Consider the following 16283-nt stretch of genomic DNA (forward strand, 5'->3'; position numbering starts at 1 on the left):
TCTGCATATGTCAGACCAAGTTGGATATGTGAGTCATAAAAGTCTTGGAAGGTGGGCTGAAAGGTCTGTGACTGCATCAAGTGAAACATTTGCTGTTTATTCAAAAGAATGAATATATACTTATCATTGAAACCAGTACTAATCCAGCTTCACCTAGCATGTTACTGTTTCCTCATTCCTCAGACTAGCCACTGTACTCATAATACAGCACTTGATTAAATAAACAAATCATTGTTGTTTCAGAGACTTTACCTTGGAATCTAGTTTAGGTTCAGACTTCCTGCTGCTCTTGGTTATTTTGATGCAGCTTTGGTCTTTTTGTGGGTAACTCTCAAGATGGTGGACTTTCCCCCCCTATTTCCATAATACTGTACAATCTATTTTTTATTTTTTTTATTTTTTAAATTTTATTAAAGAATTAAACAAAACAAAACACATCAACCAAATATACAGACAAAGTGACAATATAAAAAAGAACACATACATATCCAAATTCATCCAATTTATACAAAGTTACCACCACCTTTAAAAAACAAAACAAAAAAAAAAAGAAAAGAAAAAAATACATTTAAACCTATCTTCTCTAGTTAGTATCTATTTTCTTAACCTCTTTCATTCTTCCTTCACTACTTCTTATTGTTTTCATTCTTTCCCCTCCTCCTCTACCCTCTCTTCTTTTCCCTTCTTTCTTCTATTTCTCTTCTATCTTCTTCTCAACAACCTACTTTAACTTGCTTCCTTGATTTCCCTTCCCAACTTCCTTCTACTCTGCCTCCTTCCTTTGAACTTACCAATTTCCCTTCTTTCCCTTTATTACATTCCAATAACATACTCTAACCTTCTTCTACTTACTTTGCCCTTATTTACCTTACCTCTTCTACTTCTTTTCTATTCAAGTCCATAACATTCCCATTAGGAGAGGAGGGGCGGAAGATATGAAAAAAGGGGAGAGGTATAAACTCACCCACACGAAAAAAACTCATTCATACAACTTAACTTCCGATTGATTATTCATTGGAAAGCTATTCTATTCAAACAAAAAATACGTATCATTTATACATATCACTTTTCATTTTTGTCTTTTGTTTGTCTTCTTATTTTCTTATGTTTGACTAATTTTGACTTCCCTTTTCCTGATCTCTAAGAGCTGTCCATCTTCATTTCTCTTTCATTCACCTCTTGTTTTTGAGGCTTATTTTTCAGATATTAAACATTTTTATATTTCCAAGAATTTTTTATCAATAGTGTTGCATTCTATAATTTATCTCATAATAGTATGATGAAAATAACTCTCTAGTTACTAAATCAAAAGCTCCATTTCTCAGCTACCCATCTACAGGATCTAACAGTTCCTTTCTCCCTTTATTTTACTTTTATTTTTGTTTTGTTTTGTTCATTTTATTACTTTTCTTTTTCTTATCCTAATAAGTGATTTCTATCCATCATTGATTTCCATTCTTTTGTGCCATTTTTCATTTTTTTTAAAATTTAGTATTGCTGTTAACCTGTCCTTTTTCTTTCATATCATAAATTTTTGCTTTACAATCCTCTATTTCTGGTGGTTCTTCTTTTTTCCAATTGTTTACTATTAATATCCTTGCTGATGTAATTGAATATAGGCTAATTCTCCAATATTTGTTCTCTTTATTTTTTCCTAACACTGATGTTATATTCAATAAATACTGTTTTCGGTTTAAGTCATATTCTATTTTTAACTTATTATTTATGTTTATATGTAACTTTACCCCAAATGTCCTTCTTTTTGGACAATTCCACCACATATATATCAATGATCCTATTTCTTTTGTAAACCTCCAGCACTTGTTGCTATTCAATACAAATATTTTATCCAACATAAGAAGGGTGTGTGGGGAGAGATGTGTATGAGATTGTCTACTTCAGGTGCCAAAACAAAATTAGGCTAGCTAATATGATTCTTTACTTGGGGGTGGGAAAACACTATTTGCTGTTCATTTTCAGGCAACAAAATGACTTGGGCCAGCCCTGTGTAGCCTGTTTGTGATAAGCTGGTTTTGGTGCAGTATTCTCCTGTTTCAAAGTAATACAGCTTTAATTTTCAGAAGAGAAAGTGTGTGTGTGTGTGTGTGTGTGTGTGTGTGTGTATGCGCGCACATGTGTATATAGTATTTGAACAGTGTGTGTGGGCGCAGCATTTCTGTGTCCCTCAGTGTACCCAAGATTATTTTTTTTTGGGGGGGGGTGCAATGTTTTGCCCACAAAAGTTTTCTAAGAGGAATGGGGGGATTTCATATCAGTATGCTAAAAGTTCCATGTGCAAGTGTTTGTGTTGTGTGCCTTCAAGTCATTTCCTATTAATGGTGAGCTTAAGGCAACCCTATCATAGGGTGTTCTTGGCAAGACTTACATAGCTATTTAGACATGCATGAAGTATATCCTTGGTAATTTGTTTTAAAAGAATTGTTCATAGACTTATAAAGGCACATGCCCCGAGACGTGGAGATTACAACTTCTGGAACAGGCCTTGATTTCTAATTGAATGGCAGAATTACACATCCATAAGGATTTTTTTTTTTTTTTTTGCTGATTTTCTAATACTGCTTCCAAAATCTATCTTGGATTCCAGAACTGCCATTCCAGAAATTCAGAATGTCAAGGCCATTAATACACAAACTGCCTGTAACATACATAGGCAGATGACTATAAATTCATCATAAAATCCTTGTTCTTCTAACAGTTTGATGATAATAATCCACGAAAGACTCAGAAGATCTCCTCAAGTGTGCAGTGAAGCCTGGAGCCAATGTAGTGTATTAGTTGGATTAGGACCAGGGAGATAACAAGTCCAAACTTCCATACAGCCAAGAATTTTGTGGGTTATTCAGAAGGTGAAAATAATCCCAGTAGAGTGTGGGTTGAATCTTTGTTGTTCACGTGCATTTGGAATGCATCCAATTGAGTTTTTTGGGAAGGGGGACACAAAAATATTCACCAAACCTGGGATAATCCATCTCGGGTTTTTCCCCCCTGAGTTTTCTTAAAAGATTTGCCTTGTTGGCAGTGTGAATAATCAATGTGAAGAGATCCAGGATAGACCGGGCTAAAACTGCATGTCTTGAACGTGCTTTGAATACAACTGCATCATCTCCATCTTCATTCAAGTGCTGACACATATGAGCAAAAGAACTCACAAAGATGCACAGAGATGCAGTTCTGATTGAAAAATGGTGTGATCAACAAAACTGGAATGCATTAGAGAGATTATTCAGATAATCACCCTGAAAAATCAAGGTTTAAATAGGTCCTTATTGAATGAACTTGGGCTGTTTGCAACCCTTGTTGAAAGGAGCAAATGTGGGAGTGAAAACCTTTTAATGGAGTTCTTGGAGGAAGGGAGTAACAACCTCAGTAGAAACGAAACAAAACACCACCCCCCCCATTAATTTATTTATTTTAAGACACTCTGAGCACTCATGAGGAAGGGCAGGATGAAAACTTTATTAAGTTTTTTTATTGTTCTTACTACTTGCAAAGAGGAAATAATTGTGAAAGTTGAATTAACTGCCAAAGATTTCCAGTGAGCTCCAGTTCTTATTTTAGTACTGACATCTGGCTTTGCCAAAACTTGGCAGCCTGTCTGATAGAATCTTTTTGTTTTTAAAATGCAATGAGCAATGTAAACACTCATTGCAGGAGGGCAAAAACAGCCAGGTAAACTACTATGGCTATCACTACAGGCTGCCATCACACTATATAATTTACAGTTCAATACCTCTTTAACTGCCATGGCTCAGTGCTATGGAATCCTGGGAATTGTAGTTTCTTGTGGCATCAGCGCTCTCTGGGAGAGAAGGTTAAATATCTAACAAAACTGCAGATACCAGAATTGCATAACATTGAGCCATGACAGTTAAAGCAGTGTCAAACTGCATTAATTCTGCAGTGTAGATGCAGCCACAATCTTTTGTTGTTGTGCCCCTAAGAGTGATAACTGGATCTTTGTCTCTTTCTCTCTGGCCATTGATTTGTGAGAAGTCTGTTGAGCAAAAGAAAGAAACAAACAAATTTGAAGTCCATCAGATCTCCCTTGTCATGTGCTTGCTAATTTATCTCTTACGTTCACTCCATCTCAAAGTAGGCAGTGTAAGAACTAGATGTACCAGGAATTGAAACAGTCTCTCTCTCTCTCTCTCTCTGTGTGTGTGTGTATGTATGAGAGAGAGAAAATGAGAAATGAGAATGAGAATGTGAATGGGAATTCACATCGTGTTCTAAAAATAGGGCAAAGCTGCACAAACCCTTCAGCCTTGCCAAAGATGTGTCTATATATGAAAGAGGAAAAAGTCAAAAGCTGTATAATAATGTGTGTATGTCTGTTTCTCTCTGTGTGTAGGCAAGCATAGGTGAATACTTGGAAAGAAATGTAAATTGCATTTGTATTTTGTCCTTATTTGAAAAACATTTTTCATACATTATGTTTACTTGTTTACACATTATGTTTACTTGTCCCAGGACCAGCTCTCCCATTGAGCAGAATGTGGTTACTGCTTCTGGCAGGAGTTTTTGCATTTCAAGACAAAGCAGAAAATTGCTGGTTATTTGATTTGGCATTACAGCTTCCATACCCATCCCTAAGAAATCCTTGAGGGATTTTATACCTCGTGCCCCATAATGAATTGGCTGGATTTCTGCACATTGCATCTTGACTTGGAAGAGGCAGGGGAAATTTGCTGCTCCACTTCAAAGAACCCTGAGCTATCCTTTGCTTCCTCTAGTATTTTAGATTTGTTTCTTTTAGACTGCATGTATACCCTCTGGCAAGAGCAGTAGGCATATAACCAGAGGTTAAAATGCTGCCCTCTCAGGATAGATGGTCTATATAGAGATTAAAAGCAATAAATTTCTAAGAATTCTTAATTGCAATTATACTTAATAACACTAGTATATTCTGTAATTAAGATAGGTTTAGTGCCCCTGATTTCTAAAATATCTCTGTAAATTTACTTGTGGTTTGCCCTCAGCTTGTGGGAAATTACCCAGCTAATGAACATCACACCATAAAGCTGGTTGTTGCAATATAATTTTTAGTGGCAAATTTAACCTTAGCAGCCAAGTAATGAGATCATTATGTTTGTTATGAAACTGCTTCTCTGCTTTATTGTATGTTTAGCAGAAGGTTAGATTACTGATTAATTCTGCATATTTCATTCTTTCAGATGGTTTTTTGGAGCTATTAAACGAGCAGATGCTGAGAAACAACTACTCTACCGTGATAACCAGGAAGGAGCTTTCCTAATCAGAGAAAGTGAAAGTCAGAAGAGTGAATTCTCCCTTTCAGGTGTCATTATTTCTTTCTTTCTTTTGTTCTGGCAAATATTTAATAATATTAATTTAATTTCTACTATATTTGTTCATTTAAAATCTATAATAGCTTTCCCCAAATATGCAACAAATACCAGCTACCCAATACACTTTAAAAGTCTTTTCAATTATTTATAAATATATATATGTAAATTATGAAACAAGTGTTTTTGAGTACCACTTGAAAAAAACTCCTAGAAGGTGTTAGGCTGCATCTGCACTTAAAGTGGTATCAAACTAGATTATTTCTGCAGTGCATAGAATCATAGAATCGCAGAGTTGGAAGAGACCACAAGGGCCATCCAGTCTCCCTTCTTGGAGGTCTTTAAGCAGAGGCTGTATGGCTATCTGTCGGGGATGCTTTGATTGAGAGTTCCTGCATGGCATGGGGTTGGACTGGATGGCCCTTGTGGTCTCTTCTAACTCTACAATTCTATGATTCTATGCACTGCAGAAATAATCTAGTTTGATACCACTTTAACTACCATGGTTCAATGCTATGAAATTCTGGGAACTGTAGTTTTGTGAGACATTTAGCCTTCTCTGTCAGAGAATTCTGTGCCACAACAAACTACCAATTTCCGGATTTCCATAGCATTGAACAATGGCAGTTAAAGTGGTGTCAAACTGGATTATTTCTGCAGTGTGAATACAGCCTGAGTAGCGCTAGGTAAGCACTGGGTATTACTATTGGAAGATATGTCTTTATTCTTAATTTTATAGTGGTGTTTCCCATTTGAATCTTTAGGATAGTGAGAAACTGTAGGTGTATCTACAATGTAAAATCAATGCAGTTTGATACCACTTTAAGTGCTGTAGGTGCATTCTATAGAATCCTGGCATTTGTAGTTTTACATGGTCTTTAGCCTTCTCTAACAAAGCGTGCTGGTGTCTCATAAAACTACAAATCCCAGGATTCTGTAGGATGGAGCCACAGCAGTTACAGTTATGTCAAACTGCATTGTTTCTGCAGTGTAGATGCATTCAGAGTCTATGTTCTGGAGATAACATAATAGGGTGGGAACAAAGGAAAGGGCTTTCTTATACAAATGGATAAGAAATTTATATTAAGCAATTATTTTTCTACATTTTCACCCAGTTCATGGATACAAGATTAACAAAATCATGCTCATATCTTTTAACTTTTTCATCATTGGAAAGGAACCATAAGTGGCAAAATCCCTGCTCCCCTTATTTAAAAATTACGATAAATAAATGCACTCAGCTAAATGCATTCAACTGAAAATACCTATGTTTGAAAAATGTAATTAAACTTTGGTCAGCACAAAAATGGTGTACAGAAGTACTTACAAACAAAAATGTGTAAGAAATGTACTGAAAATATTACAAGAAAACAGCATTCCAAAATATGTGTGAATTTCCATGTAAGTACTGTAAAAAAACAACAAGAACTTGTCACAACCTAATACAAAATGAGAGAAAGTAAATTGCAGGTTTGGAGAAAGGCAACAAGATCAAGACAGTGGTATTTTCATGCCCCTGTTCCTTAGTGGTTGGCTAATACCTCAGCTCTTGGGGTTTATCCCCTTACCAGATTTTTTAAAATACATTTCTTTATTTCAGTAATTTTTTCCATATGGTAAACCATGGTTAGAGTTACTTATTGGTAGAGACTTTTAAAAAATACTTTGGTTTTTATATTCAATTTTGAATTGTGATATTTTCCCTCATAGCAGGATGATTCCTACATGGCGAGGGATTGGACCAAATTGCCTTGGCAGTGTCTTCCAAATTTGAGATTCTATGTTTTTTATTGTTGTATGCCACTGTGAGTGGTAAACATTTATTAGATATCTAATGTATAAACATCTGAATAAATAAATAAAATAAATAAATAAAAGCTAGTATTAGTAAATAAAACAGTTTGATTTGCAATGTCTGCTCCTCTCTTTAATATAAGCCTTATCATAATGTACTGTGAATAGTTATCTTGATGTTCTGAAGAGTCAGGTTTGTGCAATGAATATATCTCAGTGGCAGAATGCATCTCTCTATATGCATCTGTATAGCACACGTCCTCTAATCCTCTCTTTCCACCAAATGTTTTGTATGGATGAAATGATTTACCGTATTTTCCAGCGTATAAGACGACTGGGCATATAAGACGACCCCCCAACTTTTCCAGTTAAAATATAGAGTTTGGGATGTACTCACCGTTTAAGACTACCCCTCTTCCAATGCACACCAAATAAAAATTTAAAAAACATCAGATTTGATTTCAGTATGGTAATTTTAATTCAAATGCTTATGACATGCAGGTCCTTAGCAGGAAACCTTGTTGTACAGTCGGCCCTTGCCTTACGTGGGGGATCCGTTCCGGACCCCCCCCCCCCACGTAAGGTGAATTCTGCCTATGCTCAAGCCCCATTAGAAACAATGGGGCTTGTGTGCGGCAGCACAGCAGCACAGCGGTGCGCCGCAGGCGCGTGCACCCATTCATTTGAATGGGACGCGCCGCCCTGCGCTCCCCACGTGCTCCCCGTGGCTTGAGTGCGTATGCTGAAGACCGCATAAAGTGCACCCACGTATAACGCGGGCGCACTGTATACAAAGCCTGCTTGGATTGGTCAGCTATCCTTGCCTGCCCAGTGCTTCCTGTCTCCAAGACTATCAGAGCGGTAGCTGCTTTCATACGATCGCCGCATATGGTGGGGATGCGGCCGCAGCCGTTTTTGAGCTGCCCCCACCATATGCGGCGACCACAGATTCTCCAGTCCAGCTCAGAAGTTTCAGCACCTGCCCTAAAATATGACACCCAGTGTATAAGACGACCCCCGACTTTTGAGAAGATTTTCCTGGGTTAAAAAGTAGTCTTATACGCCAGAAAATACAGTATTCTAAAGAAAAGGGATATCTTGTCCTTTGTTCTATTATTAGATACTTAGAAAACATTTCCTGTCTACAACATGGTCATTTCCCTTTATCTTCACACACAGATATACACATACATACACATTTATTCACAGTGCATGGTTAAAGGTTGAGGAATCTAAAATATATTAATGCCGGGTATGCACCCTCTAGTGGCAGTAAACAAAAAAGAACATGCTAAAAGGAGTGCCATTTTGATAAATAATGTATGTTAAAGGAATGTAGTGTTACATAGGATTGCTGATGATGACAAATGCAACATGTATTATCTTCGTAAACTACAACCCAGATAGCAGTCCTACACAGGGCTGTACTCACTGTTGTCTTCATGGTTCCACCTGGAAAAATGATATGCAATCACAGCCATATTATTATGAACTACAGCAAGAATCCTTTATAGTGGTTACAAATATGTAACCTAGAGTTATACACTCATGACTGTTTTGTGTTCATGACTGCTATATCACACCTAGTTTAGGAGCAATGTAGTGGCCATGGCAGTCCCCCAGTTCCAAAATGGGATGGGGTTCACTGCATAACATCTTAACTACACTGGTTAAACATCTGTAGATCCCATACAAGTTTCTGGCCTAAGTGCAGAACTTTAACATTTTGGTTCCTAGGCAAAAGTTGAGTGAATCTGCTGTTCTGCTGTGACTAAATAAAAATAGGATGTTTTCAGGAACAATGGAGTACTGTTTGTAAAGGATTTATCATGCACAGAAAGAAATAAAAGCGTGATTACAGTGGGGATCCCACAAGAAATCATTCACTGGACTTTTAGATTTAGATTTTACAAATTGCAAGCAGGATAGATCTTATCCACAATAACCCAAAACAGAATCTCCATATTTAGAATCAACATTAAAAGTGTCAGCTCAACACTAGGGTCAAATAGCAAATAACCTTTCTGTTATATCTGAGTGGCTGGAGTTTAGGCAGAATGCTAGAATGCTTTTCTTCATGCTAACCTATGCCCCCTACAATCTATGCTGGGTAGAAAATAAGAAATACCCTAAACAAACATAACTATAGAACCAAGATCCTGTATATTTTTAACATATCTATAAATTTATGTCATTTATTTATTTTATTATTTATTTAGGTATTTATATCCTGCCCTTCAGCCCTAATGGCTATTTATAGCTATACCGCAGTTGTGCAACCCATTATATAGCTGGCACTATGACCTAGAGCTCATCCACTGTACAAATAGGTTGATTAGGTCTCCACCCACCAGGTCAAAAGTGAGAGAAATGACTCTCTGTACTTCAGCAACAATTGAGTGCACTATGTGGTTGACACTTACACATTGAGTCATATAATGATTTTTATACTAGCATAGTGTGGTGAACCAATGTGGTGTAATGGCTTGGACTAGGACTATGGCAAACCAGGATCTGAACTCCTGCTCAGCCACAGAAACCCAGTGGGTGACCTTGGGGAAGCCATTCTCTCTCAGCCTCAGAGGAAGGAAATGGCAACCCCTCTTTAAACAAATCTTGCCAAGAAAACCATATGACAATGTCACCTTAGGGAGACCATATGCTGGAGGCAATGTGAGAGCTCATAACAACAAAACATATTGCCCACTAAAGGCTTCTGGCCAATACAAGTCAACCTCACGTATAAGTCGAGGGCAGGTTTTGGGGCCAAAATTATGGCTTTGATATGACCCATGGATAAGTCAAGGGTAACATTTAGAGGCATATTACAAAGGATCTAAAGGATGAAAAAAAGGAAAACAATGCCAAATTCTAGCAAGGCATAAAGACTGGGTGGATGAGAGAATGGAAGGGGGATCAGTGCTTCCATGACAGATTATGCTCTTGTCTTTCACAAGAGGATGGTTTCTTTTTGTAAAAAAGAGTTATAGTACAGTACTTATATTGACCCGTGGATAAGTCGACACAGGTTTTTTGGGTCAGTTTTTTGACCAAATTTTCTAGACTTGTACATGAGTATATGCAGTAAGTCCTCACACACAGGGCTCAGAGCCTGGTAAAATCTCCAAACTCTGGAAATTCATGTGTGCTGAATCTTCATAGCTTCAATACTTTCTGTGCATTCTGGCCAGAGCAATGAAGTGAAAGGCATTGATAGAACCATCCCTTCCACACATAGGTGAAAGATGAATGAACAGGGTTTAGCCACTGAGAAGACTCTCTCTCGTGTCCTTACCAAGCAAGTCTGTGATGATGGTGGGACTGAGAGAAAGGAGTTTATCACATGGGATGAATTTCTCTTAATTTCAAATGAAAAGAAAGTGGGGCCAGAACGTATTCACGTGAATTCAGTAGTCCAGTGAATTTACATGAATTCGAATTGCGTTGGAATTGACTTCCCATTGCCCGGAAATAGCTTGCCATTGCCAGAAATTGTGTGTGATCACCTCTCACGCAATAATGATTGCGTTCGGACTGACTTCCCATTGCCCGAAATTGCATGTGGTAGTCTATCATGCAATAACATTAAACCCCATGATTGCATTTGGATTGCCATTAGATTATACTTTCAATTTCCCTTGTCTGATAATGTCCAAAGCCTTTTCCTGCAGATCTAAGAATTCTGACAGGTTTATGTGGGGAGATAAGGTCTTTTGGATTGTCTAGACCTGAGCCATATACTTCACACTCACAATATAGTAAATTAATTTAGGAGCCCACTCCCCACCCCCCACAAAAGGGATTGCTGTTTTTTCTTCTTCTTCAAACATTGGTAATCTAACCTTGCATCTTCTTTTGACTATCTTCAAATATTGGTAGTCCAAGTTTGCCTCTCCTTTTTTACCACACAATGATAGCACTATGATTACACTTTAACTGCCATAGCTACACCTATGGAATCTTGAGAGTTTTGTGTGATAGTAGAGCTCTCTGGCTGAAAATTCTAAATGCCTTCCCTTAACTCCAAACCCAGGATTTCACGGGATGAAAGCATTCAGTTAAAATGGAATCATAACATTATAATTGCACAGTGTGAAAGGGCCCAAAGTATCTCATCCAGAAGTACTCAGCTGCTGGGCTATGTAAAAACTGTGTTGTGGCAATCACAGCCAGAAGTTATTATTATTATTCTATTTATTTATATCCTGCCTTCTTCCCAGTACAGGGAGTCAAGGCGGCTAACAAAATTTAAAAGTCCAAGTTAAAACAATATGAAACATTAAAAATACAAAGTTTAAAAAATAATTAAACAATTCAAATTATTAAAAGATTACATTATTAAAATTTAAAATTTACAACTCATTAAAATAAAAACAAAACAGCACCCATGTCAATATGTGAAAGCTTGGTGGAAGTTCAGAATTATGCTGATAGTGAGGCTACAAGCTGTAAGACCTGTACCTGAGATTATACCATAAACCACTGAGTTCCTTGGGCTGCTGCCACACTGCAGAATTCATGCAGATTGAGACTGCTTTAATTGTCATGGCTCCAACCCATGGAATTCCTTTATTTGTAGTTTGTTGTGGCACCAGAGCACTCCGGCAGAGAAGGCTAAATATCTCACAAAACTGCAAATCCCAGATTCCATAGCACTGAACCATCAAACTCCATTAATTCTGCAGTGCAGATGAAGCCTCAACATTCAGTTCCTAGGTTGGATATCTCCTCACATTATACCTTTATGTGACTGAAATTCCTTTCTTATTTTCATTTCCTAGTACGGGATGGTACGACAGTGAAGCACTATCGAATCAAACGGCTGGATAATGGCGGCTTTTTTGTGACCAGACGGAAAACTTTTCAAACTTTGAATGATTTTGTCAGACACTATAGTACTTCCAGTGATGGGCTGTGTGTAAAGCTTGGGAAGCCATGTATAAAGGTATGGTTTATTCAGGACATTTTTCTTCCCTTTCAAAAATACAGAGAAACTTTTTTAGATTTTCTTCTGATAAGCACTTAAACCTCTTACTGCCTGCAATTATTATTTTAGAAAATCATACATGACTGCACCATTTCAATCTCAGCAAGTTGTGGTATTTTGAACAAATAACTGTGTTGGTGCAGGGGATGGGCTGAAGTGTGCTTGTTTCTGATTTATGAAGTTACAGGATAAAATAAATTTATATTGAGATGAACTCACCAAGCTCATAATTCTAGCTGTCTCTAAGTACTGCCTGAAAACTCCATCAGGTTCTTTATTGCGCTAAAAGCTTGTCTTGTTTTTCTAATCTAGGAATATTTTTATCTTTCAGGTTCCAAAAGAATGACATAACTATTACTTGGAGCTTTCAAGCTTTCTCTCTAACATGGCACACATAGGGCTTTATCACATGGGAGGGAAGCATCCTCTTCCCGTCATTTTTAATGACAGGAGGAGGATGGTCCCATTAAATCCCATTAAATTCCATTAAATCACCATTAAATCCCATCAGTATCATGCAATAATGGGATGATTTTCACATTACATTGTGCGACATCATCATTATTGTGCCATTATCCTGTGAATAAAGTGGCAAAATTGTGCCACTTATTCACAGGAAAATCCTGTGAATAAAAAGCAGCAGGATTTTGCCGCTTTATTCACAGGATAACGGCCCATTAATGGCAGCATCGTGTGAAAATCATCCTATTATTGCATGATATTAACATGATTTAATGCCAATTGAATGACGGGAGGAGGATGCTTGCCTCCCCTGTGATGAGTCCAAAGTGTGTGAATGTGTATGCTAGGGTGGGACACTGATCAGCATAGGGGAAAACCAGGATTGTAGCTACAGGGTGAGGTGAAGACATAGCCACCCCAAAAAAGAAATCTACCACCTCAAATGAAATTTGCATTCAGTTCCTTTTTTTTAAAAAAATTTTTTTTGCATCGCAGTAACATAAAATCTGAGGCGGGTTACAGACCGCCAAAAATACATATGGAATACGTATTAGGGTTAGGAAGGGGTGGTGCTTCCGCACCCCCCTAACCTTAGTACGTATTCCATACGTACAACATGGCGGCGCCCCTTCCACATGGGGGCTGCCATGTTTACGTATCGGACGCATAGCGTCCAGACGTGTCGCGGCGCCTATGACGTCGCGAATGCGCCAGTGGTGCCTCGCGACGTCACAGAGGCGCCGCAAGAAGGAGCTCCATTTTGGAGCTCCTTTTTTGCTCCGCGCGGGAGCCGCGCGGTGTGGCTGCTGCGGCTCCCGCACGGAGCAAACGGCGGCGGTGGCAGACCGCCGCAAAGCGGCAGTCTATAACCCGCCTGAGTAGAGCATTTAGAAATGGTTTCAAAGGGACAGGCAAAATTACCAAGGGAGTGCAAACACAGCAAATATGAGAGTTCTGAGTGTGGACCCAAACTGTTACACATGAACCTCCTGCAAAGTCAAATAAAGGCACAACATTCAGTGTAATTGAGTATATTGTATAGGAATGGGGAGATACATATCTTTTTGTATAAAGAAAATAGAACAATTTCCAAGGTTTTTAAAATCATATTCTTGCAATGCATTTCTCCCTGAGAAAGGATAACATCAATGGAAAAGCACTGAAGAATTTATACAAACAGAATAATAAATAAATAAATAAATAAATAAATAAATAAATAAATAAATCAGGTACAAATTGTGTCCACAATTACTATAGATGGTTTTCTTTGTTTTCTGTGGAGAACATTTATTTAATCACTGTACTGTTGTTCAATTTTTTTGATAGGATAGATATTAATCTATTAGTATGTGGCTGGATTCTTATACCATCTCAGTTCAAGGTTGCCATATATCAGAAACAACTTGAAGGAACACAACCACAACAGCAACAACAACTGCAATAAGATTTTATGGTCCAAGAACATATGGAGAGTCATTATACTTTTTAAAACTTGCCATTCCTTTTATGAGTTTGTTATATTTTAATTGCTCTTGATTTGACCCCAACTTATAGCAACCTTGTCTCAGTGGCACAGGGCCCACAACGGTTCTGCCCCATGTCTTAAACCAGGAGTGCGCAAAATGTAGTTTTTGTGACGCTCTAGGGCCCTAGGGCTATTTTTTTAAAGCCACAAAATGTCCTCTGGAGATGTAGGGGGCACTTAGATCATGTCCCCTCCTCTCCAGGAGAGGCCCCTTTTAAAACTGGAATTAAACTTTGTAAAACTGTGAGGAGCTAAAAACATGGTGAAAATGGCTCCCACTGTCCCTAAGGGATGTTCAGGGACACTTGAAGGCAATTTAAAAAACCTGTGGTGTGGGGTGCATCCCCCAAGGTCTCCTATGGGAGCCATGGGATCCACCTAGCCTCCCACAGTTACCCATCCCTGTCTTAAACGCCTAAGCACAGTCTGCCTCTTCACTCTCTCACCTCACAAATCCCAAACAGCATTGAATGGTTTCCACCTCCCCCTCCCCTAATGTCTTCCTTCAGAAGTGCAATCCTATCTGGGAGATTGTCTAAACTTGCCAGAATATTCCAGGCTGCCCCAGAGTATTCTAATTCACCTCAAATTCATCCCCTTTCCTGCTGAAGACAATGAGTGGCTGGGGTCGCTGTGAGCTGGACAGTGCCACTGCTGTGGGTACAAGTTGCTCTGAGAACAGAACAAGGAGCTCAGCCTTGTTCTGGCTTCAAAGTGAGTCACAGTTTTTCACATGAGTTGATCATGTATTTATCACAGGAGTGTATCAATGATGTACTGTCCTTCCCACCTGATTGCAGGAAGGACTTTCACGCATGAACTATAAGTGACCCATCCAGGAAGCACAAGTGAAAGTGTACGTGCAAATCACTTTCACATGTAAGTACACTGAACTTGTCATTCAGCCACCTGGGAAGCACTAGTGAAAGTGATTGCACTAAACACTTTCACATGAAAGTGCACTGAAAAGCACATTCAGCCATCAGTGAAATGTTATTTTCCTGTCATTTGCTTTCATTTTGTATTAATGGAAGAACCCATTAATACCATTACACTTCACTGACAGCTGAATGACAGGTTCAACATGCTTTCATGTCGAAGTGTTTACCACAATCACTTTCACATGGGTCACGGATGGGATAAGGATGTGGGAATGATCCCATCCCTATACTGTCCCCGTGTGATAATCTCCACAACCACAGAGCAACTCAGCAGGGATGCTGAGGGACCATTTTGCTCTGGATTTTCTGGAAAATTCAGAGCAAAGGATAAGTCTTGTTTATGAAGAAGAAAGGGTGGAAAGCCTGATTTGGGGTTTGGGGGTTGCATAGTTGTCACGATGAGTCCTTCTAACCCAACTATTCTTCTATTGTGGCAGCCCCATGGGTTTTGTCATCCCATCGCTGTCACCAAATTACAGTGTGCCCACGTTTTATGTGGGTACGCTATACGTGGCTTTCAGTATATGCTGAAAGCCGTGCAGGAGCGCACGGGGCGGCGTGTCCCATTTGGATGAATGGGGCATGTGCCTGTGGTGCATGCACGCTCCACCCCGCTGCCACGCCATTGCAGGGACAAGCCCCATTCATTTGAATGGGGTTTGAGCATGCACGGTATTTGGCTTATGCATGTGTGTGTGTGTGTGTGTGTGTGTCCGGAGCGTGTGATGAGAACCACCAAAACTGCTTATTTTCCCTTTTTAGAATTCACTTTCAGATGGTACCTGGTAGCGTGGTTACTTATTTCAGATTTAGACAAGCTTGTAAGTAATTAATAATAAAACTTTGTTTGAAAAACAGTTTTAACAATGTTTCACTTGTTCAGTTGGTACATTCGCTTGTTATTGCTTCACTTTGTTGCACTTAGTTACACTTCTTTCTCTCTTTCTAGAGAACTCCAGTTACTCTTACTTAGGACCCTCATTCCGTCCTCATCTACTGTTATTCTTCTGACCTTATTTCTATACTAGCCCTCAGGCTAACCCTATCCCTCTGGATATCAGTCCAGCAACTCCCTCACTTGGAGTGCTAAAATAGAACCAAGTCCCTCACTTCTGAATTTGTTCCCTGTCAGATCCTATCATAGAGATAAGTTGTTTCCTTCCAAACTTTAGCTCTCATAGTCCCTAACTCTAGACTTTCACACAACCAGACCCTAACTGTCTGAAACCAAAACCCTATCTGACTCCGAG

At 38.7% G+C, this 16283-nt stretch overlaps 1 protein-coding gene across 1 annotated transcript in view; it reads left to right on the top strand.

The window, feature by feature from the left end:
- The window catches only part of LOC149311200 (tyrosine-protein kinase FRK-like), a 62920-nt gene that overhangs the window by 21061 nt on the left and 25576 nt on the right, over positions 1-16283 (top strand). Inside the window, exons 3-4 of the mRNA XM_089530544.1 lie at positions 5196-5317; positions 11900-12063. Of these exons, the coding sequence (XP_089386670.1) occupies positions 5196-5317; positions 11900-12063 (286 nt within the window). The remainder of the gene's footprint in view (positions 1-5195; positions 5318-11899; positions 12064-16283) is intronic.

Source organism: Sceloporus occidentalis, unplaced genomic scaffold (genome assembly GCF_023333645.1).
Source record: "Sceloporus occidentalis isolate IW3139 unplaced genomic scaffold, rSceOcc1.0.p SCAF_6, whole genome shotgun sequence".
Taxonomy (NCBI): Eukaryota; Metazoa; Chordata; class Lepidosauria; order Squamata; family Phrynosomatidae; genus Sceloporus; species Sceloporus occidentalis.